Source organism: Desmodus rotundus, chromosome 9 (genome assembly GCF_022682495.2).
Source record: "Desmodus rotundus isolate HL8 chromosome 9, HLdesRot8A.1, whole genome shotgun sequence".
NCBI lineage: Eukaryota > Metazoa > Chordata > Mammalia > Chiroptera > Phyllostomidae > Desmodus > Desmodus rotundus.
The window spans coordinates 16,576,281-16,602,159 of record NC_071395.1 but is presented as its reverse complement, the minus strand read 5'-3'; the positions used below and the strand labels follow the sequence as shown (position 1 = coordinate 16,602,159).

Below are 25,879 nucleotides of genomic sequence, written 5' to 3'. Positions count from 1 at the left end.
CAATTATCTTCAGGTTTGTCTGAAGAAAAAAAACACGAATCAATTTTGAAGAACATTAATTGAAAAAAGAAAGCAGTAATAATAGTTAAATTATTTACATCACATAGACTCCACCCACAAAGATGTTTTTCATTATGCTTAGGAAAAAAATGAAAATCTTCCACACACACAAAAATACTGGATATATTAAAAATAAGTTAACCTAATAAGGATGTGCAGAGATTCATCCCTCATCATCTTTCCGTCTGTGCAGAAGGAACAATACGGAACTTCTATTTTTAAAACAAAGCAAATACTTGGGCAGAACATTATGAGAAGGAATAAAACTCCCTAGAAGTAAATGAAAGATGAGCCTGTCAAAACAGCTGTAAAGTATCACGAGAGAACCTGCATTTTGTTTTTAGCTTTAAATAAGCGAACATTCTAGTTTCTCAAGTGAATGGCATAATTCAGTGGCATAGCGAGAAAGAGAACTTCCTGAGTAACAAAGCAATAAGCTGTTGAATCAAGAAAATACAGGAGAAGGAGAGAGAGAGAATGTTCAGATAAAACACCTATGCCTCTGACCGATGACAAAGAGAGGTCTCCAGCCCTTCTGTCGGGCCTGGGCTACTGGAGGCATCTCTTGATGACCCCTTGGCCACTACTCAGCCAGCAGCCCGGCCCCTCCCCGGCACAAGAGCCTCCTTCCTCGCTGTAGCCTCAGGTGCTAGAGCACTGCCCAGCTTAGACCCCACACTCAAAAATCTTTGTTTTATAAATGAAGTGGGAATCTCCTGTAAACTTAGATAATATAAAGAACAGAGGTTTTGTGCAAATGCAACACTTTCTGCTGATGGTGATAAAGAGTACCCATAAATACCTATGCTGAGTCTATTGCATCCAAACCCTCTGACTCAAAACAGTCTGTTGCTATGTTAATCCAGGTCCTCTAAGAAGCAGACAACAAGACAGGATTAAAAATACGAGAAATTAATTAGGGGAAACCTCTGTGATAGAAAAGGGGGAGGGAGTCAGGGAAGGCTGGAAGAGCTGTCAGACAGTGATGTGGGCCTGAGCCCAGGGGAAGGAGAAGGAAGGACAGGAGGGAGGAAGGGAGGGAGGGAGGGAAGCAGGAACAGAGGGAGGGAGGAATGGAGGAATGGAGGGATGGAGGGAAGCGGGGAGTGAGGGAAGTTGGGCAGACATGTGTCAAGACTACAGTACAATTCCAAGGAAAGCTCCCTCAGGTCAGAGGATTCCAGAGTGCCCAGGCAGGAGCCGGGTTTAGCAGCCCTGCTGTGCTCACTCACTGGCTGGGAGCAGACATAAGTAGTGTGGCCTTCTAATGCAGTGATGGAACCCCGAGCAGCTGAGCCTGATGGTCAACTGCACTCCCTGCAGCTGGAGATCTGAGAGCTGCCTGCCGGCTGCAACAGTTTCCAAAGCCCGTATCTTCCCACTGTACCATCAAGGCCACGGGTAGTCCTCCCAAGCTCTAATAATCCACACTGCCACAACAGTCTACAGTTCATTAAATCTAACATGCCGCTAATCATAAGGCACTCCATTTTATATACTATGAAGGAAAAACGCTAATGAAATCTTGATTTAATATATTAACACTTAGAGCTTTTATATTTACTGAAAAAGCTCTTTCAGAGTTAGATATAGTTTTATCATGTACCCCTCTTGTGCACACGTAAAAAAGAAAATAAGCAAACGGCTTGTTAAGATATTTCTAAAACTTCAGAGTCCAACTCTTCCAAATCACTTTTGTTTCAATCACCAATACGTGGCTTTCACCAAAGATTTTTTTTCCTCTTTGTTGTCAAAAATATTGGAGACACACCCTGGCCAGGTAGCTCAGTGGGTTAGAGCATTGTCTCAACTGAAGTTGAGGGTTTACTCAGTCAGGGTACATGTAAGAAGCAACCACTGAATGCATAAATAAGTGGAACAACAAATCTCTCTCTCCCGCCCCCCTGCCTTCCCTCCCAAAATAAAAATCAATACATAAAACAGACTGGCAATGCATTTTTCTTTAAAGAGCGCTTTGCTGTGGCATCCAGGACTTTCTTCCAAGATGATGACACCAACTCTTCAGATACTTCCTCAACCTAAGGAGGTCTCGTGACCTCCTTAGCACTTCCTCAACCTAAGGAGGTCTCGTGAGCAGGTCTTCAAACACCCACCAGGACTCATATTTCCTCTGTAACTGGTCCTTAAGTGGTTTGGTGATTGAAATACTGAGATACTACAGCTGTCCAAATAGGCCAGAAATCGAACCAAATTCATGTTTCTTCAGGGCTGGGGCTCAATGGACAGCAGCTGTAAGGACACATACCCGTTTCGCCTGTGTTCAACACTGGGGAAAGGGCACTAAATCTTAGAAGGAGCTAAAGGCAAGGAATTTCTTCGGGATACCAACAGATAGGAGCAAGATTCGATTTTAGTCTCTATCAGCAACTTACGGTGTGACGTATCAAATCATCCAGCACCCTCAGTTCCAGCGGTCAAATGTAAATCATCCTAAGTTCTCTCTCAGCTCTTGGTTTTGGGGGCCAAGGCCATGCCCCTGAGTACTTCAAGACAGGAGCTGAAGCATGATTTGAGGTGCCCGGGCTCCACCCACAGTATTTTTCTCAAAAAACTGTACATTCAGCTGAACTAATGGGACCACTTCTGCGAATTAGACAATTCAGGCTGATTCCACGCTGGTGTCCCTTGTGACATGGGGGTTGGGGCAGAGGAAGAAGAGTTTGTGTCTATTTTTTGCTCCTTCACGTAAGTGTTATCTGGTTTTTCAGAAGAGTTAGCTGATTCTTCAGAAGCAGAGAATACGCCCAAGGACATAAAATATGGGAAACCTGGGTTTCAGTAGGGAAGTAGGATGTGAGGATGACAAGGGTGCGAGGCCACAGATGACCATGAGTCACCAGTAGAGAGAACACTGAGTCAGAGGCACGGCCTCCCACAGGAGAGACTCTGGGCAGGGGGCCCAGCCTCCGGCCTCGGCGTCCTCACTCGCTTCACAATTTTGATTTGAGTTAGTCCTGACTGAAACCCCCACAGGGTTCTGGGCCAGTAAAATGCCAACTCTCCAAAGGGACATCCTCAAAAAAAAAAAAAAAAAAGTTAAAAGAAAGAAAAAGCAGGTTTTATATGAAATAAACAATGCAGTCAAATTGTAAAGGTCAGTTCCAAGGAGCAACAGTCTTCATAGAGTTAGGTCCCTGACAACTTTTAAACTAAACTGAGAAATTTTTCATAAATAAATTCAAGATGGATTTTCCCCCATCTGCAAATGCCTGCCAACAGAATTCTGCACAAAAATGTGACTCTTTGTAAAAGAGCTGATTAAAACAGGCTTGATATACCATAAAAAAATTACAATTAAAGGCAGATGAAACTAAAAGCACAATCTCTCCAAAGGCAAGGAATGCCTAGGCTCTTAGCACATTACAGGAGCTCACAAGCAATGCTGAACACAAGGTAACACTAAAGTTCCCAGCAGCAGAAACCTGTGCCATTAAAATAAACAAGCTAGATACAGTCCCAAATCCTTTGGAAATCGCAGGTAAAAGCTTAGATTTTTAAAGACTGTTTTAACCTTGCGGTAGACACAGCCACTGAAAGGCAATTCACAGCGCATCCACCTCCAGACAGCTTTGGCCCCAAGGTCACGGAGGCCAAGCAGATTCCACTGGCACCCTAGGCAGGGGTTCTAATCGCAACAGGATTTCAGCGTGCCTGACAATACCCTGGGGGCTTATTACCCACGGAGGGATGAACCCCACCCCAGAGTTTCTCACTCAGTAAGTCAGGGTGGTGCCCAGCAGTGTACATTTCTAGTGAGTTCCCAGGTGAGGGCAATGCTGCTGGGCTGGGGGGCCACGCTTAGAGAGCCGCTGCCCTAGGGGTACTAAGGAAAGATGATCATGAAAATTTCTACCAAAAGGTAAAAATGGTTTAGTTCATTTTAACCACCATGTGTTATTCTAGTAATATCATAAAAAGGAAGGAAGGAGGGAGGGAGGGAGGAAGGAAGGGAGGGAGGAAATTTGGAGCAAAGTTATTGTCAAAAAAACCCCCAAAAATATAGAAACCACTTACCTACCTGGCTGTAAGATATTTGACACAACGAAAGGAAGGATGAGAAAACAGTGAAGCAAATCAGACTAGGGTTGAGGAAGCACCATTGTCTTTCCTGGAACCATTTAAACTATTAACAGAAAGCCTTTGGGCCTCAGAAGCTTCAGGCCTGCCTCAGCAGGGCGTAAGCCAAGGGGCAGATCACCCAGCGAGCTTTCCATGGCCCAGCGCTTTCACAAAAGGGAAAAAAGGAAGAGGGTCTCAACCACCTCCAGAGTCTGAGCGTGCACAGGGTCATCTTGCTCACGTGGGACAGGGATGCAGCTGGTGGACGGGACACCTCCTCCTCACATCTGCTTGCCATCCCCGTGGGCCCCAGGCCCCTGTGGATGTGAGGGGAGTGCCTTTTGCCCACCATCTGGCAAGCCAGACCTCCTCCCTCCTGCTACCCCACTCCCCCAAAGCCCTCCTCAGCCGCTGGGCCTCGCACAGCTGCCCTGATGCGCCAGCCCTCCAGAAACTGAGCCGTCTTGTTTGAGAGGACAAAACGCACTCAGATGTGCGGAGAAGTAAATACGGTGGGGAGCCCTTTTAAAAGAACATCATAAACACTACAGGGCTATTTTAAAGGTTCTTAAATTCCTGGCCAGCAGCCCACCCCCGAGAAGTACACCCTGTCCTGCCATGGTGAAGAGAACATCTCCGGAATGTGGTGTCCACACCGCGCAGGGCTCCCCTCCGAGAGCACTCCCAGGGCACAGCACAGCCACGCTGGCCACTCACTGTCCCCGGCTCCCCAACTCGAGTGGCAGGCTTACTTTCACAGTCAAGGCTGGCAATATTCTCAGCACAGACTACTCACTTAAAAACGCTGTCCCTGAACAAGGCAGTATTGGCCGTTTAAAGGACAGGCCATACCATTCAGAGAAACTGGACTTCTGTGCATGGAGGAAAACACTCTGACGGGTGAGACTGGTGTCTTTCCACTTCCTGCCCCAACAGTTCCCTTAACAGCTGCACAGCTGGACTTGAGTCGGGGGGACAGGCAAACACACCCCTCCCTCTTCTCCAAAATCAACTTGTTTTCCTCAAGGAGGAAACTAGTGCCGCACTTACCCTCCCTCATCTGGCTGACTCTGGTTCACCTGTAAACTCGGCTCAGGAATGGTGGCTCCCAGATGCCTAAACTACCCTGTCACCACACAGCAGGACGAAATGTCATGCTTTTGGCCATTGCCCCCAGGGGACAGCTAACTCCTGAAGGGTGGGAACCGAGCATTGGTCTTCACAGCATCTGGCAAAGCGTTTGGCAAGGAGTAGGCACGCGACAGCATTTGTTGGAATGAGTGTGGGTGTGGGTGTGTGTGGGCGTGGGTGTGAGTGTTTGTGTGGGTGTGTGGCTGTGTGCACGTGTACACACGTCCTATGCAGTGCACAGATTAGACATGTCAAGATACATATATCTGGTGGCTCAAAACCAACAAGGAACAATTTGTTCCTGGATCACTGAGCTTCCAGATGACCTTATCCCTTAAAACCCAAAATCCTACTTTAACATTTATTTAGGAAACAGACTGCTTTTTGAAAATATTTGGCATTGGTCTTTGCCTTCTAAAACATATTTTTTTTTAACATTGATGATTCAGTCTTACTTACAAATATACAATGATTACACTATACCATCATTTAATGTAGGACTTCAGAAAACCCTGATTGCTTTTAGAGATTCAGCGACCACTAAGATTTCCTAAATGCTCTTGGAACCCATCTTAGGATATTTCTACTTGATTTACAGCTGTGTCAATTTGCATTCCTTTTTTAAAAATGCGGTTTATAATATTTGAAGTAATATGAGAGTTTTTCTCAGAATGCACAGGCATCCAGCTACTAAAAGATCATCCTTAATGTCCTCGTCACTGTGCTGGGGATGTATGAGCTTGTGAAAACCCACAGAGTCTCCTAGGCATCTGGGCCCCTAAACTCCAATTCAAACAATGCTTCTTCCATTGGTCCCTCCTGAGAAGACAAGCACAGCCACCCCCCACTCCACGCAGCCACACTCTCCACCTTGGTCACTGCACCGAATCTAATGTATTTTAATTCTCTCTTTACCACTTACTTTCCAGAAACACACAGGACACTTCTTGAAAGAGGTATCTTTTCTTATTCAAAAGTTTAAGACTGGTCTCTAGTAAGGCATTAAAAACTTTTTTCATAAGTATGCAAAGCTATTTAAAGGAGAAAAGGTAGCCAGAATGATTCCATGCAATTTACATGCTTAAAAAAAAGTGACCACTGACTATCAAGATTAGACAGAAACACCCAAATAACATCAATATGGGTTGAGTGGCAAACTATTAAACTTCTATTAACTTCATTATTGTAACTGATAATGCAGAAAGCAAGTGTCATAAAGGTCCTTTGAAGCTCACAGAAAAGCATCAGGAACTCTTACCAAGGAGGTGGAGGGGACAAAGAGGAAGAACCCATAGGTTAAAAGAGACTTAAAAACTTATTGATCCAATGTACTGTGTTTGCATCCAGGTTCAAACAAACCAACTGTTACTGACGAAGGGGGCAGGAACAACAAAATGTGAATGAACTTCAGAAAAATTTGAATATGACCTAATTCTTTGTAATATTAAGGAATTGTCATTTGTTTTTAGGTGTGACAAGGACACTGTGGTACAAAAGAGTTATCTTCCAGAGCTACATACTAAGGTGTTTATGGATGATACCGGGCTTTCTGTCAAAATAAGGAGTGGGGGACGAGTAAAGGGCGTAGAAGAAACAAGACTGGTTGTGTGACAATAGTTATTGAAGCTGGGTGATGAGTACATGTGGTTTAATTATATATTTTGTCTCTACTTTTGTACAGGCTCAAGATTTTCCAAACAAAAAAGTAAAAAGAAAAAGCAGCAGCAGCATTAGATGTCCTGTTAATTCTATGGTTGGTCATAGCTGCACCCATGGCTTTCTGGCTTCGCATAGTTTCCTGCCATCCAGCAGGTGTTGCTGTTCCCACAAAAGGGTTATAAGAGACCTTCCCATTCCTCTCTGAAGTTCATGGCCTTATACAGACATCAAATTCTTCCGCCCTGCACTGAAAACCAGCCTCCAACCTAAGATGGATAAGATTAAATCAATAAGTCAGCTAACAACAGCTCCAAGAACCATGCCATCTATAGCCTGGAGCTAAGAAGACATTCCAGTTTTTTGACCTAGTCAATTCAATTCAAGGAACATGAAGCGAAAACAGGGTATCAAGTCAGTGATGGCACAGTATTTCTGCAGAGCCAAGACTCAGCGCCAATTTAACCAGAACTCTCCCCCCAGACACCAGGACGCCTCACACAGTTCTCTGTGGAAAAGCCTTCCCTCACCACTCTGGCTACAAAAGGACCCCGCCCCACTCTCTGGCCACTTGCCCTTCTTTACTAAACTTTGTAGTGTTTATCACTAGCTGACAATGCAGCATGTGCTTGTCTGTTTGTTTGTATTCTCACCTCCCCTTTCTAGCTGTAACCTCCCCGAGGGCAGGGACTTGGCTTTGGTTGCCTCCGTGCTCAGATTCTAAGGTGATCCAGCACCTATTTGCTGAATGCTCGGGATCCCGGGAAAGTACACTAGACATCAAAGCCGGCTGAGACAGCAGTCGACACTATTCACCAAAGCTAAGGACGTGCACTTGCACCACCACCCACACACTCACACCCCCTTCATGTAGTGAAAGCTGACGTCACGGCACTATTGCCATCTACTATCACTCAGCTGAAAAATCAGTGACGAACGGATCACATGAATAATGGTTTGTGCCAGAAAAACCTACCAGGGCCACAGTCCCTTCACACACCCTCTCCAGTATTTTCAATATACACAAATTATCTCAGAATTTAGGGTACAGTGCAGATTATATTAGGGCTTTTAGGGACCTCATGTCCCTATCACTTTTAAATCAAAATCTGTGCCCTCCCTCCCATTTCTTCCGCTACTCCAACTCTACCGGAAAGAAATCCCACCAGATACTACCCATGAGATTACAGTAACATCAAGAAAGCTGGCTAACAAGGTGGGTGGTGCCCTAGCCGGGTGGCTCAGTTGGCTGGAGCACCATCCTGTATACCAAAAAAAAGCCTGTGGGTTTGATTCCCAGTCAGGGCATATACCTAGGTTGCGGGTTCAATAACCATACCTAGTTGGGGTGCATATGGGAGGCAACCAATTGATGTTCCTCTCTCACATCAATGTTTCTTTCACTTTCGCTTTCTCTTTCTCTCTCCCAAGTCAATAATAACACATCCTCAGGTGATAATTAAAAAGAAGGAAGGAGGGAGGAGGGTAACGGTCTGTCTCGTACAGTTGATGTGAGAACTAAATGACTTAATATTCGGCATACAGCTTAGACCAGTACTGGGCACAGAGTAAAGGTTAACTACCTTAGCTATCACGTTCAATATCATTACTGCCACCATACACATCTGAACACACTCAGACGCTTACACTTCAACAAAATTCTAGGTAGTACTCATTCTCAAGAACGTAGAAAAAAACTAGTGTGTCCTTTTCTAAAAGCCTGAAAAAACAGGTGAAAACAGATAGTGTGTCATAATCCAGTACCAATTCTACTGCGAATCTTTGTGGGGTGAATGAGCATCAGTCAATAAGCGGTAAATGCAAGCTTTTAAGGAAGGTAAGCAAGTATCATTTAACACACTCAAAATGCATTGCTGAGCGTAAATAAGATCCTCCACTGGACGCACTCAGTGCAGCATCGAACACGTGGAGAAGACCCAATGAAGTGTAGCTCTTCTTATTACTGCTGGGATCACGGATGTCAAGGCAAAGCGGGATGTCACAGACTTCCAGGCCTGAGTTCTCCCTCTCTACACAGCCTCGACATCTACAGATTTAACATCGCCCTGCCCTCCCTGTGCCTCCACATGTGCTTGTCTGCTTTTACCTTTCTGATATATTAATGTTTTGTGTGAGATGCAATTTAAATGAAAATGCTCTGCCACTCACACAAGCCTGGGTGGCCCTGATTAAGTCCAACTCACTACTTTATAGATAAAGAAACAGGTCTAGTGGCCCAGCAGCCTGTCTAAGATCTTGCCACGGCCAACACCATGGGGCAACTAAAAATCCGAGCTCCAGAAACCTCACCCAGAGCTCTCTGCACCACGTCCCTCCGTGGATGCGTGCATCAAATTTCCACCAGAACCAACGTGTTAACCCATGTTTTCCCCACTTAAAGCTGGACTTACTCATCTACATTGCACAACTCACCATGATTTCTCTCTGTTCTTCCAGGATCTTCAAAAAATTAGAAAATTCACGCAAGGAAGCATCTGTCAAGAGAAAGGAATAATTATTTGGTGGACAAAGCAAAGGAGAGCAAACCCAAACCTCATCCTCACGTACCTATGCAGCGTTCATCATCGGTCTCTGCGTCGCCAATGAACTCAAATTTAAAGTCTCTGAGTGAGTGGGCAAACTTCCGCTGGGCCGCCGAGAGACCTAGAGAGAAAGACTGGATCATGACTTGGGTCCTCGTTGTAAGTCAAGGCTGAGAAGATGATTATTCCTCCTACCAGCAACACAGCTGGAAAGCTCTCCTCCCCTCAATCTGCCAAGAGGCACAACCTGACTCCTGCACCACGGGGGCCGTCACCAGGGGGCCCATCACCCTCTACCTGGTGCCCTCTCGGGCTTGCTGTCTTCGGCTCTCCATTCCGGCAGAGGGCAGGTGCTGGAGAATTATTTAATGCCTCCCCAGCCTCCTCCTCCTCAGAGATCTCACAGCTTCATCTTGCTCCCTAAGGCACTTTCCCTTCCTCTGCTTCCTCAGGTCAAAGCTTGACCGATTTCTTCAGGCTGTGGACACACACACCCTGGATAGTGTCTTCCAGGGCTCAGTGAGATCTGGCTGGCTGCCAAGGTTTCAAATATAAGGGTCTCGAGTAAAGATTGGCATTACAAAATAGTCACGGGGTTGTATGGTACAGCACAGGAGATGCAGTCAATAATATTGTAATAACTAGGTATGCTGCCAGGTAGGTACTGGAAGTATTGGAGAAAACACTTTGAAAATGTATGATTGTCTAACCACTATGCAGTACACCTGAAACAATACAAAATTACCATATATTGTCATGTATAATGCGCACCCACGATTTTTATGCACATTATACATAAGATTGATATACATATAGTATGTGTATAATGCACATCCTTATTTTTCCTTCAAATACTTGGACAAAAAGTGTGCATTAAACACAGCAAAATATGGTAATATTGAATGTAAACTATAAATGAAATTTTTTTTAAAAATACACACACACACACATATATAAGAAGCCAGTCTCAAAAGCCAGATGCCCTTACCTGGTTGTCAAACTCCAGGCAGAGAACCCAGAAGATGTAGAAAATGTTTTCATGAAAAACAACATCAAGGAGGTAACTAAAGGCCCAGCATAAATGTTAGGAAGAATTCATTCTGCAAAAGACTTATATAGAGGTCCTCATCTTTTTTTCTTTTTATGAAAGATTAATAGAAAATAGTGGAAAACCTGCTTCCAATACATGGTTGTTTATGTCATGGGCCACATTCCATGGCAGGTAATATGGTTTCTATTTCATTCAATACTCTTGAAGATCAGTAAAATAAAGATTATCTCCATCTTGCAATGGAGAGTTAAAGCTCAGAGATGTTAAATAATTTGTACAAAGCTGCACAGCAACTCTAACTTCAAAGGCTTGACTCTACTCTGGGGCCATCTGTCCAAAACCCAGGCTTGGCCAAGCTACCAGCCTGCCTCTGGTCTAACGCACCTTCCAAGAAGCTGCTCCCTGACTCCCGCACTCCTTACGGCTCTCGTCTCAGAACAGTGAGTACTGACAAACCGTATCCAAACAAAATTTCACGTCAAGCAAACTGAAAAGTCAAAAAAATTAAACGCAATCCATAACTGTTGACTGGAATATCCTCTCGCAAAAAACAAATATGGACAAGAAAGTACAGGTTAACAATATAAAACTCTGAGGGCTCTTTTAATAAGATGGTAGGTAGTAAAAGTAATTGTTCTCTGTTCTCTTCATTGTATTATAGCTAGCTAAGAAGAAATGAAAGCGAGAGTCTTTACCTTTACATTATAAAATGCTACTTGATATTTTATAACCTACTCTTTACTCCCAAATTATGTACCATGGCTCCCCCATTCCCCCCTGGGCAAGCTGGTTTCTCTAGCACGCCTTAAACTCTCTAATAATGCTTACCAGCCCTTTCATCTGCTGCCATACTTTGGTTTTGAGCTTTTTTTAATTTTTCATAATAGACAGTTTCTGGGAGTAGTTTTAGGTTCACAGCTAAGTTGGGCAGAGGTGACCCCCAGCCCCCACACATGCACAGCCTCCCCCCATCAACAGCCCCCACTGGCATGGCTTCTGAAACCTCCTTCTTGCTCTAATTCATGTTTATCTTGTTGTTCTCAAATTCTTTTTCTCTTTAAAACGTAATTTTTTAAAAAACACACACTGAAAGACCTCAAGGTGAAAGGCACACCCTTAAAATGTTGAGAAGATGCTGTGGGACTATAATTTCTTCCCCTTGGAGTATGGAGGACGAGAGAAACCACAGCGTAAAATGTGACGGACTGCACACACGCGTCCACTCTCTACCCCGCCCTGAAGCCACTTCTCTTTTCAAGCAGACTCTGCCGCTCTCCCAGCAATAGGCAGAGTCTACTTTCCTACCCCTTGAATCCGGACACGGCTTGTGGCCAACAGAATGTAGAGAATGTTTCCCTCTGCTAATTCAGAGCCTCCACCTCAAGAAGTTTTCTACATCTTTGCCCAACTCCGTGTAAACAAGTGCAAGCAAACCTGCAGGTGGATGGAAGACTTGTGACGTAGTCACCCTATTACTGTCCCATCAGCCAGATGGCCAACCAGCAGAAGGAGAGCTTCCCTGCACAGGTAGGAGGCAGCAAAGACAAGACCGTACTGGTAAAGTTTTAAATATTTAAAGACATAAAAAACGGCCCTGGTCAGTGTGGCTCAGTGGGTTGGGCATCGTCCCACAAAATGAAAGGTTGCTGGTTCCATTCCCAGTCAGGGCACCTGCCTGGGTTGTGGGCCAGGTCCCTGGTGGGTGGTATGAGAGGCAACCGACCGCTGTTTCTCTGTCACACAGATGTTCCTCCCCCACACTTTCTCCGTCCCCTCCCCCTCTCTAAAAATAATTAAATTTTAAAGAAATAAAAAATAAAGACTTAAAAAAGGGAAGATAAAGATACACTCAGAAGGTATAAATAGCTACTATACCATGAGGTAAGACAGAACCCTAAGAAAAAACTGGGAAAAACACTCGAAGCGGCCCTTCAGAAAAACAAGTGAAGGAGATCCACACGGCCTAAACCACATCAAAAGATGCTCAAACTCATTAGTGATAATAAAAGTGAAAAGTGAAACCTCAAGCTAGCTCGACACACCCATCAGATTGGCAAAAATTACTAAATCCGGCAACCTCAAGAGTTGGTGGCATCCTGTACATGCAGCGACAGAAGGCCTCAGCCCCGGCTGGTGAGAGTACAAGTGGGTACAACCACTTGTTGTGGAGTTTGGCGTTGTCCACCAAACCTGGTGCTATCCTGCAACCCAGACTTTGTTTTCCTAAGTAAACTCCCAAGATTAACTCTGGCACACACACTTTGTAGACTAGAAAGTCCACAGACCCGATCACAATAATAGCCAAACACAAAAAAACCGTTACTGATCAACAGAACAAGTGGCTAAATTACACTATATTCCTATGCTGTAGAGTAAACACGAACTAAAAATTCACAGAGCGACACAAATGAATCTCAGTTTGGAGAGAAAGGAGCAAGTCACAGAAGAATACACACAGTATATAGTCTTTTTATATAAAATTCAAGACAAGCCACACTACACTATATGTTTGGGTCGCAAGTATGGGTCACTAAGTCACAGAACAGCAAGTGAATCGTTATCTGCCAAGTCACAGGATGTTTCACACTGGGGGCCAGGGAGAGCAACGCAGTCGGGAAGCTACGAGGGGAGTAAGAGTATTCCTGGTGGTGGGTCTGTGGATATTTGCTTTATTATTCTTCTTTAAAATGTACATTTGTTTCATACACTTCTGTATTTTTACCATAATTTTCACAATAACAATAAAAAAATTGTAATCATAAAATAGTAGAGCCTAGCTACTTCGGCCATTCAAAAATAACTCGGTTTCTATTGTAATCTAGGCAACCACACAATTACCCTCGAAGGTCTAGCCACACTGGCCTGTTCTTGGTTCACACAGGCCGAAGTCATTCCAGAGCCCTGAACTGGCGGCTCCCTCCCCACCCCCACTGCCACTTGGCGGGTCCTTCTCAACACGGATGGCTCAGCTAAGAAGCCCCTCCTCTCACCATCCTCTCTAAAATAAAGTCACCCCTCTGTCCTAAGCCCCCCTCTATTCCTTGGCCACTTTATTTTCTTCACAGCACTTATTACCTGACAGTACCTTATTTAGCCAACGTTTACTCATGGCTTCTATGTTCTCGCCCTCTAGAATACCGTGCCCCTGAGGCAGCCGCCGACAGCCCGCTGCTTCCCGTGTCCCCGACACAGGGCCCACAGTAGGATTCGTCTGTTCTAATTTATGTCAGGCACCTATTTCCAAATATTAATAGTGTGTGGGTTCATTATTATTTTTAATGACTGTGTACTATTCTATTTTGCTACTGTTTGCTTTGTCAGTTCTCAACAGGAACATGAAGCTGGTTCCATTTTTGTTTATAGACATGTATGTGTGTGTATACATTTATGCACATGTATATATATTTATGCTTATGTATGTTTATATTTACTTACACATGCTGGTATAAATTATATTTTCCCTCTGGAGCTGTTTCCTTTGAGCATTTTATCCAAAATACCCGGTCGGGACCCTTTAAAGACCATGGTTCTATGCTCAACATAGGAAGCTCTATGGAAAGTTAAAACTTACATACAGCAGTTTTCCAACATTTATTTCACAATTCCTAAATCTGTGAGTTAAAATCTTTATAACATAGCGAATTAACTTTGGGTTCATCTGCACAGCCATTATGACATATTTCTTCTCTGTGAGAAGCATGCTTTGGTCTGACTTCTGCACTAAGTATTGTAGTCACATCAATTTATCTAGAATATAACCATTTTCCTCACTCACTCTTCCTTTTTGTAGACCTCCTTCTGGTGTTATTAGAGTTCATTATGCAAAATTTTTGTTTGAAAATTTGACCATACCAAACTCCACTTTTTTTAATAATCACAAATTTATCACCTTTCCATTACTTAGCACATTTTAAGTGTATTTCTTCTCCCATGAAGTTTACACTTTCACAGGTATCTTCTGCCTTTCTCAACATAATATAAAATCATAAGACAGCTTACTAGGTTTAGTAGAGTCTATGAAATAAGCACAAAGTTGCTCTGTGCAAAGGACAATGTTTTTTCCAACATCATTGCATATGAAACTCAACCAGTCTTAATCCACTAGTTCCAAAGGCTGGTGATACCCCTCTACAGTGGAAAGATGGGGGCTGGGGGAGCACCAGACGGAAGAACCTTTATTGAATGTTTACTCCAATCATTTATATCACTTACTTTTATAAGTAATTTTTGTCATTATATCATTTACTTGAATATTATATCATTTAACTTTTTATAATCCACCTGCAGGTAGGTGTTGGTGTTACCTTATCTTAAGTAGGTTCAGAGATAGATTAGTGACTTGATCAAGGTCACAGACTTTTTAGACTGCTGGTAGTAAGTCCTGGAGGCAAAGAATCAACTCCTTGTTTTCTCAAGCTTCCACAAATGTCCCTTCTGTTACATCATTCCAACTTTCAAGAGATTTCACATCATTCCCAGGTCCTTTACCCAGAGGTCAACTAGTTATCCAAATGGTTCAAATGCAGAATTCTAACCCAATGGAAAATTCACATGCATGGGCCTCCATGCCCCACCCCCATCCTCTCCTGCCCACTAATTCCTGAGTACTCTGAAGCACACTGCTCTCTTGCAACGCCTTCAAAGCTGATATGATGCCAGGTAGTGGATAAGGCCAAGCCAGAGTGCACAGAAAGCACAGCTAATGTGAAAGACTTAATGTAATCTGCACTCATGAAATGAGCTGGCCACTTCAAAATCCCCACACTGGAATTTTTAGATCCTCAATCCATAGACAAATGGGAGAGAAAACCACAAGCAGGGCCTTTGCAGGGTTAGGAGCAGTTTGAGACATGAGGAATTATAATTGAGACCTGCTGGGTTTGAGATGGAAGACACCACATGGAAGATCCAAGCCCAGCTGTAATCCAGATCTGGAGAGCCTCCAGACACTGGCCGAGCTGCCACTGCTCGCCCTTGATAACGTTACACGAGGAAATTATTTCTCATAGCACAGCCACCTATTAACAGTTTTCAGTTAAGACCATGAACTATCAGACACATAGACGCACTTGGGTGTGAATGGGGCTACCTCTCTACTCAGATTGCTCTGCTCGAACTGAACTTCTAGGTAGCCCCCTGGGTGTGCTATAGCCCCTGAAGTCACGAGCCTGACCTGGCTACTAAGGTTGTCATCTCCTGCAACTTCCCACCCCATCAACCAAAGCAGTAATGGGGACATTCAAGGAAATGTTCTTGAATTCTGGGCTTGAACGGGAAAAATGATACGGCAAATAAACAAGCCTTTCTTGCTCATTAAATTTAAAGTACAGGATTCTTCACAAACCATACTGGATTCTGAAACCTTTTTAAAACTAGGCAAACTGCACCTAGAAGCTCACATTCCTTTGCATGTAGAGACCTAAATCACTAGGTTATCAACTATGCGAGAGTTCTGCCAAAGGAACCTCTGCCACCACTCTGCACATCAAAACACGTCGCAGAATTCTTCAATGTTTTATTTAGAGAAAGGCAGGGTATGGACTCTAAGAATTTAATATCCTTCATGCCAGATTCATGCCAAGGAAATAATGCTGATGTTAATCCAAGTGCCTTGGAAGGGAAACAAAATTCCTCTAGGACTGCAGACTAGCTTCACATTTTGCTTCCCGTTTTCCATGTTTACAAACGCAGCAGCTGCACTTTACATAAGAACAGCGTTATGGCCTCTCTGTATGCGTAAAAAAAGAAAGTAAATAACTCACTTTGTAGATACAAAAAGCTGTGCAAACATCTCACAAGCCCAAAATGCATTGCTGGGCTAGTCGAGGCCTGAAGGGCAAATCACAGGCTGTTCTGGGCGCAGCTCATGGGCCAGCACGGTCAGTCTCTGGAACTGTTAGGTTAAGGCATTCCTGGCCCTAACTCCCAAATCCAGCCCAACCGGGGTGTTTGTGTAGTGCGTTCTTCTTAATCATTGAAAAAGCACAGTCTAATGTCACTAGGATGATTTGAGTTGATGAATTTATGCAGTAAAAGGAAACTAAGCTGAGTCCACAAAGATCCATGCACCCCAGACAAATGCATAAACCTGGATGGAGTGCAGGGCTCAAGAACCAACACATCATGTGACAGACAGCCAGATCCTGTTTACTAGCACAGCCGATTAATCATAAAGAAGCCTCCCGAAGTGAGTGAGCTGGGAACTGCACACAATCTCACAAGGAGGTCCACACTGGAGACCAGCCTTCCCTACACTTTATCCAGCTTTCAAGAGCACTGTACCCATTCAGCACAGGTGGACCCTACTCGGGCTGGGTTCTGGGTACAGAAAGCACCTGCCATAGAGGCTAGCGGGTAGAAAGGGCATGCTGGCAATCACCTGGCCCACTGGTTTTCAAACCGTCTTTGGCCACATATCCCTTTTTTCAAAGAAAATCTTATTTGCCATTAGAACAGAAAATACAGCTAACACTTATGTATTAGTTTCCTATTGTTGCTGTAACTAACTTCCACAAACTTACTGGTTTAAAATGACACAAATTTATTATCTTATAGTTCTGGAGGTCAGGAGTCCAAGTTGGGTCTCACAGGGCTGTGTTCCTTCTGCAAGCTCTAGGGCATAGTCCGTCTCCTTGTCTTTTCCAGAACCTAAAGAGTGCCCCAGTGCCTTGGCCCACAGTCCCCAGCCACCATCTCCTCACTTCTGTTATCACATCTCTTTCTCTGACTCCTTTGAGGACAACGGTGATTACAATGGGCCCACCAGGATGACCCAGGATACCCTCAGCATCTCAAGGTCCTTAGTTTCATCCCATCAGCAAAGTCCCTTTTGCCATGTAAAATAACATATTCACAGGTTCAGGGAATTAGAAAGGGACATCTCTGGAGGGCCACTTTTGGACCTACCATACCTTGTAACGTTAGGTGTAGTTACATTTATGGATTCTTTTAAGTATCACAACTCTTTGAGGCAGGCTCTATTATTATGCCCGCTTTTCAGGGGAGCAAACTGAAGAAGACTTAGGGGAAGTCTCTCCAAGTAGGGGACAGTCAACAAGGCAGGGAACGAGGAAGCAAAGAAAGATGCTAGACTTGAGGAAGTCAAGAATGGTGAGCCCCCCCCCCTCTACACCAGGATGGCTCTACTTGACCCCAAATGTAAAATCTCTGAGGTCAAGGATTTCTCTCTCCACCTGGTTCACTGCTGTAGCCACAAAACCAGGCAAAGAGGAGATGCTCCACAAATGGATGCCGGGTTAATGAAATCACAGACCCTGTCTAGATGGACTCAAAGACTCTCCAGATTGATGTCACAGGGACCCGACATTCTGGGCTCAGTCCTCAAAGATCAAAGGGTCACTGAGGTCCTCTGTGTCTGGGCTACTGCCCTCACCCACATCCTCGAGTGGTAAGGAAAGGTCTGGGGGTATGGCAACAAAGCCCTATTCTCAGACCTGCGTCTGCATGAATAAACTCACTTTTGGACCCCTTCAGAACCAACGCGTTCTCTGGCTGAGCCTCATTCCCCCATAAACAGGTCACTGTGCCCTGCCGCTTCCAGAGTTTATAAAGATCAGATGTAAAAATAAGATGATTAATGCATAGCTTCTTTTAAAACTTAATGATGCTAAGTTCCATTTTATTGTATGCTTACTTAAAAACAGTAAAGAATTTACCTTCCTGGAAAAAAAAAAAAAAAAAAACCCTTAAGAGGTCTTATATAAGACAGTCCCAACCCAATTTCTGATGCAGAACTTAAAAGACTGATTGCACATTTTATTTCATCTTTACCAAGTTGGGGAGGGGTTGGTTTTTTGTTGTTTTTTAACCTCAGGGCTATTGAAAAAATAATCATCATCAATGTAATTCACAAAAGAAATACTGTCCAATAAACATGCAATTCAGCCTCACTACTGATGAAAGAAATTAAATTTTAAAATAACATTTTTTTACCCAATGGCCAACACTATTTCAAATAATGAAATTCAATAATTGCAAGCCAATGGGTAAATGGCCCCTTTCATATATTGATTAGGGGAGAACAGAAGTGAAGAATGTGTACCCACCACTCCTCTCTTCTTCCCCCTCAAAATGGGGAGAAGAAAATAACCTGCTATAGCAAATTAATAAATTTATTTCATGTCTAATAAAAAAGATAAAGTATGCACAGTGGTCACAGAGAAAACACTCAGACAGCTAAGGATGACTTGTTAATAGCAGTGATCTCAATCTCTGAAAATCTGACATATTTTAAGAGCAAAGTGAGGTTAGGTGTCCTTTGGAAATCCTTATCACAAAGCTCTGTGGGCCTATAGGACAGCACAGTGATTGGGAGTGTGGGCTCTGGTGTCAGACCTGGGCTCACACAGTTGTGTCACCAGTGACCAGCTGGTGACCCTGAGCAGGTGACATCCTTTCTGAACTTCGGTTTCTTCCCTCACAACTTGGGAATGACACTGGATTTTACATGGCAAATTGCAGTAAAGAAAAATAATGAATCAAAGATTACTAAGGTATCCTGTCTGGGTGACAGAAAACGGTGGAACCATTAAAAAGAAAAAGGGAAGTCAAGAGAGGAAGCCAATTTAAGGTGAGGAAACAAATAACTGCATTTTAGATATTTCAGAAAGTAGCATATTATCCAAACAGAAGTTCTGAAAAGCAGCTACATTTAGCGGTCAAGGCCAGAGGCTTGTAATGTCTACCTGCAGAGAGGGGACTGGAGAGAATTAAAGAGTGGTTTTTTAGGAAGAGAAGGTACAGAAATTCTAGAGATGAAAATAGAGAAGTGACTCACAAAGGGAGACTCACAAATGGAGAAGGGGGAAGGTATAAGAAGAAAAGGCTCAGAAAAGGCAGCCAAAGTGAGAGACAGGAAGAGTGCAGATTCAGAGAAGACACTGAGAAAGCTCAGAAGTGCCAAATGTTTTGTAAAGCTGTCAGATGTGGGCAAGAGACAGGCCTCTGACAAATCATCTTGATTCCTCCCTTTCCCATTACCCCTACATCCACTCTCCATCCAAAATGTCCCAGGGATCTGTTTAACTTCTCTGTCTCCACTGTTCTGTTTTGGGTTTTTTTTTTTAATACTTTATTATTGTTCAATTACAGTTCTCTGCATTTTCCCTCCACCACTCCCCCCCACCCCAGCCAAACCCACCTCCCTCCCTTGCTTCCACCCTCCCCCTTGGTTTTGTCCATGTGTCCTTTATAGTAGTTCCTGAAAACCCTTCTCCCCTCATTATCCCCTCCTCCCTCCACTCTAGCTATTGTTAGACTGTTCTTAACTTCAATGTCTCTGGTTACATTTTGTTTGCTTTTTTCTTTTGTTGATTATGTTCCAGTTTATGGTATTTGTCTTTCACTGCCTGGCTTATTTCACTTAGCATAATGCTCTTCAGTTCCATCCAAGCTGTTGCAAAGGGTAGGAGCTCCTTCTTTCTCTCTACTGCATAGAATTCCATTGTATAAATGTACTATAGTTTTTTGATCCACTCATTTATTGATGGGCACTTAGGTTGCTTCTAGCACTTGGCTATTGTAAATTGTGCTGCTATGAACATTGGATGCATAGGTTCTTTTGGATTGGTGTTTCAGGGCTCTTAGGGTATAATCCCAGCAGTGGAATCCTACCACTACCTTCTCCTGTGTGGCTACTCAGCCTCCCCTCATTCCCCATCAGCACAATACCCACACAGCAGCAGCGTGAGCAGAGCTAACGGAAAGTATAAATTGGATCTCCTTATTGCCCTGCTGAAATCCTTCTACATCATTCTGTTGTACTTAGGATAAAACCCAAACTCCTCACCAAAGCTCTAAAAGACCCCACATGATCTGGTCCCTGACTGGCTCTCCAGCCTCATTCATTCACCCCCTGAGCTCACTGAACCCCAACTTTTATCATCCTCCTCCTACTCCTGGAAGGGGGATAAAAAGGCCAAAGTGCTCTCTTTTCTTGGGGTCTCTGTACATGCACTGCCTGGAATACTCTTCTCCTACACCTCCTCCAAAACTCAAGTACAACCTGCATTAGAAATGGGAGGTGGGAAGGGCTAGGGATTAGGCTGGGGTGGGGATAAAAGGCAGAGAACTGTACTTGAACAATAATAAATTTTTTTTAGAAAGCATGAAATAATGCATAAGAAAAGAAAGAAAGGAAAGAAAGGAAGAGAGGAAGAAAGAAAGGGTCCTCAAGCTCCAGCAGGCTCATCTCTGATGGCTTTTATAATGAGGGTTCAAGTTATTAGATGTATATACAGTAGAAGCGTACAGCTAAAGTACATTCTAACTTCAGGTTTTTATTCTAAATCAGTATCTAACTGAAAACACTACACTAAGATGTATAAGAAATAATTGCTTATATATTGACCAAATATCTTCATGCTCCTCAAGTATATTTTCCAGTTAAACTTTTTATTGCTGTTATTCTAGGTTTAATTACATTATCAATTACCCTGCTTCCACCAAACCACACATACAAGCAAAAGAATGGTAAGGACCCTGATGAATTTTTCCAGCCCATTAATGACTTACAGGCTCCAGTTCAAAGGACTCTTAGCAAGAATTTAGCCAAGTCCCTTATTCTCCAAGCAATGTCACAGAAAGTAAATTTATCACAGGGACAGTTAGTATAAAGGGGAGTGGGGGGAGGCTGAATCAGAGATGGAAAGCTTCCAAAAGGAAATATTGAGTTTCCTTTTATTTTTCTGCAAATGGGATGAAACAAAGACATAAATTCCTTCCCAATTATATTTTAAATGCACTGCCTGCAAAAAATAACCCTAGAAACCAAAGGATCAAACCTGTAAGTTGCAAACCTGACTAGGAAGACATTCTCGTATCAAGCCTGAATTATACACCACAGACCTTGACCGTGACATAATTCTGGGAAGTAAAATACACGATCAACTACAGTAAAACTCATTACTGTATTTGATCAAGTCTTTCCAAAATTGAGTTTTTGTACTTTCTAATCTTTATTATTTCCCTATTAACAAGAATCTCTATGGCATAAACTCCAATTAATGTACTATATTTTCCCTCTGTACTCAAGTTTGATATGTAATTTTGTTTTAAATATTTTCCCTTACTTTTGTGGCCTCTATTTTGGATTATGATTTTGAATTCTGTATGTTTTTAGGTAGTCAATTTTTTTCCATTATTTTTGCAAGTATTCTGGTTAAATATCTTCTAATTGTCCTAAATTTGATTTTTTAAAATAACAGAAGAACTTAATTCTGGCGTCTGCCTCGTTCTGTCCCTTGTCTCTCTGGGCCATGTCTGAATCAGGGTCTCATGTCACACTTTTATTACCTAACACAACCAACCATCGCCTTGTTTTTCTTTTCAAAACTTTAACACTTAATAATTCTTCCTAAGAATAATAAGCATCTAGTGTTATGATGAATATTTTATATAAATATCACCCAAATCCTTAGAAGCATCCTATGGGGTAGATACTCATTCTATGTCCATCTTATAAATGGGGCCGGATTGTGGGGGGCACGACCTTAATAGGTCACACAGTAAACGCAGAATTAAACCCAAGGCTGATCCCGGATTCGTGATCTTGCATCCCCAGACTCTGCTGGGCAGAGTTACTTGCTCCCACACTAAATGGCACTTAATGACATAGCAAATTCGCATAGCATCTCCTCACCTGGTTTCCAATCCACTAGAGGCTTGGAAACCTCATAGCCACATCGCTAAGAACTGGGTGACAAGAACATTTTGTCATACTCGTGGCCAGTGCTATTCAAACTGCCAGACCCTGAAGTGCTTGTCCCCAGGTCCCTGCGAGACAAGGAATTTGGACAAAAGGGAAACTAACCAAGTCACCAAACGCATTGTTTAGTTTGGCAGACATTGTTTCGCAGCAAGATAGTACACCGCCACCATGTAAGTGAGTGCTGGGGGTGGTAGGGAAGCAAACCCCTTACCTCCTCGCCACCAAGAGTCTGCAGACAACACTGGTCTACAGCATCTGAAAACTGCTGCTCTAGGGCATTGCTACTCCAAGTCACATGTGTGACGTAATGGGGATAAAATCAGTACATTGTCGCACCAGCATTTTCTTCGATTACAGTTTACACTGAGCACTGAGTATTATTTGGTATTAGTTTCAGGTGTACCCTATAGTGGCTAGATAATGATAATCATACTTTACAAAGTGTTCTCCCTGATATTTCCAGTTACAACAGTATTTATTGAATATAATCCCTTTCTATGAAACTTTACTCCAAATTCTAAACAACTGCCTTTAGCCTGTGGATTGCCTGCACTAGAGTTCTACGGTGAGAGCTGGGAAGAGTTCTCCAAAGCCCTGTGTGCTTAATTCCCTTCCTCGCAGAGTTCAGAGATTTTATTGTCACAGCAAGACTCGATGTTGGGGAAGAGGAAGGAAACAGAAAAGCAGAAACAGAGGAGCAAGTGTGCAAAGGGAGAAGGGAGCCAGTGCCGACCTTCCGCCCCCCTTGGTCATTATCACCCCGGTGACATTAAAGGAGCCCAGGTTCAGTCCCGTGTATTGTACCTCCTTCCTGCTGTGCCTCAGGGAAAGTCTCAGGGGAAGAAGCTTCCCATCTCAGATCCCCAAAGAGTTCTGGCATCAGGTCGGCTCTGACTCTAGTTTCTCTAAAACCCTGGAGGCCTCAAGAAAAAAAATTACAAACAACTGAAAAGTTAACGTCTGGGTTTCTCCATTTCTCTAACTCTGCAATAAGGGGGGAAATAGTGTGAGAAGTATCTAATGTCTGTGAAGTGCACCAAGATTATCTGATAAAAGGCCATGTGAAATGCCGAATTATGGTATTAACTTGTTTGGGTGATGCTGCCAATCTTAATTCTGTTCTTTCCTCTCTTTGAAATAGAACACAAATGGAAGGAACATCTAATAAGGTCATTCAAATGTTTCAGAGTACAAACAGGAGGTGGATTACTTTAGACTTTGTAAAAAATGACTAGTGTTAGAATGGGGAGAAGTATACAGCCTGGCATTCCGTCTCAGTCTGTATCGTTTAGGACTAGCTTCTTTTCTTCTTGTATTCTGATAGGTTTTCCATTTGGGGTACAAATTCTTCAGTGTGTTAATGTTCTAAAACCCAGAGCATTATAGCACTGTAATGATCTGCTGCTTTTCTAGAGAACTCTCTGGCTTACTTTGCTGCAATAAAACAGACAGTACTGGATTCCTCCCCAGAATCCCCCTTCTAGTCTGGATTTTGCAGTTAACTAGCGATGAGACCCCTGGACCAGTCATTTAACCTGACTTGGTCTCAAGTCTCCTTACCACTGAGTAAGACTGCTCAGTATGTGATTCACTACGCAGAAAAAAAAAAATGCTGAACTTTTCACTTTAATTGCATTTTAAATCCAACATTTAAGAATGAATGAGTAGAAGAGAGCATAGACTCCCTTCTCCCTGCTAGACTCCCTTCTCTCTGCTCCTCCCTGCTAAGCTCCACAAACCCCAGAAGTAACAGAAGAGACAAGCAAAGGAGAACCCTCAAAGGTGCTAACCTCCAAGGTGTTAACCCTCAGGTTAGCAGGTGAACCCATCTGTGACTCCAGGACCGGAAGAATGGCACAACAAAGGGTGTGCTGCATTCCCCTCACCCTGGAAAGGAAGTCATTCAGACCCCCAACCCCCATCCTAACAACAGCAGACAGCCCGTGTGGCTTCATTCCTACCCCCAGATGAAAGGAGGGCCCCACTGGCCACACTAGACAAGTCCTGCACCACGTGAAGGGGGAGTCTGTCGGGAGCTCCACCAACAAGAAGCAACAAGAATACACACAATGGCAGATGGCCCCAACAAAAGGAACCAGACACAAAATCGGGAAAAAAACGTGCTGCTGAAAGTCAAGGGGGCCTGAGGGGGACTTCTGGAGAGTCTCCAACGTTTGGTCTGTTCTTGCTTTGGGTGCTGGTTACACAGTGTATACAGTTCACGCAAGTCCACCCAACTGCACGTGCATGAAAGTATACTTGGATATATATGGTAAATTTCAATGAAAAGTTTTTTAAAAGAAGGTAGTTATAGGATCTTTTTCATAGGGATGTTGCGAGAATTAAAACTGTGCTGCAGAGATTAACTGTATATAAAAACTTGGCTGCCTAATACATGGGTGAACACACTATAAATCTTAGAAACGCTCACAGTCCTCCAAGCACTAACCACATGAGAAGCACTATTAAATGTTCACTGAACGAACAATTCTTCAGGCGAAATGAATCACATACCACCCCTGCAATCCCAAAACTACTTTGAAAATTCACTACGTCACTTATTTTGCACTTTGCACTTTAGGATTTATGTCCAAGTGAGCCACTCCCCTACACTTACAACTCCCTAGGGGCAGAGCACATGTGCATCTGTGTCCTTCAGGGCACAGACAACAGCAAAGACGCTCAATACACGCTGCTGATTCTGTGGTCTGCAGGCTATTCTAAGAATGGAAGAAGGATCTGCAGAAAACTTGAACTGCAAAAGAATACACTTCCTAAGCTTTATACTTTAACATGTTTGTGGGTGAACTTTATGTTCTGCTAAAAAGGCCCATGTGATTCTAACTTGTTGACATATCCATTCATTGCAAAACTATGCTGGGGTGCAAAAGCGCATTGGCTCAGGTTCCCACGTTCCAAGAAGTTTACTAATAAGTGGGGAAGACACGGAAACAGCCCCCGGTTTGTTTCCATGAGGCACCGTAGCAGAGGGGCATCACTGGCTCTGGACTGATTTTTACTCTAACTCCGGGAAAATTTGGGTGGCATACCTTTAAACCCTAAGAACTTCTGTGCTTTCTAATTTTACGACAAGATCAGAGCACTTTTACCCCCTACCCAGAGCCCAGGCTAAGAAGGATAAACTTCTTGGTATTTCTGCGCTGGGGGGGCAAACTATTTCTGGTCCACCCCTTCAACAAGGGTGCAGCCACTGGAGGATCCCAGCTACGCAATAGGCAGGCAGATCCCAGGCCCAAATCCTGGCTCAAGGCTCCATTCTCTCTCTTCTCAAACTGGTGTTAAGACTCCAAGCATTGTGTTTCTGAAAGTTCAGCTCTGGTGTACTATTCTGAAATAATTATTTTTGTCAAATTCTGGAGATTTTTCCATACTTTTTTTTTATAATCCCATCTGTGTATTTAAAAGGATGTGTGTTAAATGTTATCCATCACTGCTAAGTAACTTGTAAATAAAAACCCCTACTCTATAATTTAATACACCTTTAACCTAGGTCCCCCGGATTCCCAGAGATAAAGCCCAAGTGAGAGTTCATAATCCAAAACTAAAACACGCACAAGGAAAAGATCCAGTATGAACCAAACAGAGCAGACACTATAAAAGAGCAGAGAT

The 25,879-nt window shown here is 43.4% G+C and overlaps 1 protein-coding gene across 3 annotated transcripts in view; it reads right to left on the bottom strand.

Annotated features, from left to right (window-relative positions):
• Positions 1-25,879, bottom strand: part of ARHGAP10 (Rho GTPase activating protein 10) — a 242,196-nt gene that overhangs the window by 165,550 nt on the left and 50,767 nt on the right. For 2 of the 3 annotated variants that reach the window (XR_006656673.2, XM_024568805.3), the window contains exons 2-3: positions 9,496-9,591; positions 9,361-9,422 (exon numbers count right to left, since the gene is read on the bottom strand). The exons of the other annotated variant lie outside the window; for it this stretch is intronic. Coding sequence is in view for 1 of the 2 variants with exons in the window: in XM_024568805.3 (XP_024424573.2) it covers positions 9,361-9,422; positions 9,496-9,591 (158 nt within the window). In the remaining variant the exon portion in view is untranslated. The remainder of the gene's footprint in view (positions 1-9,360; positions 9,423-9,495; positions 9,592-25,879) is intronic. 3 annotated transcript variants of the gene reach the window in all.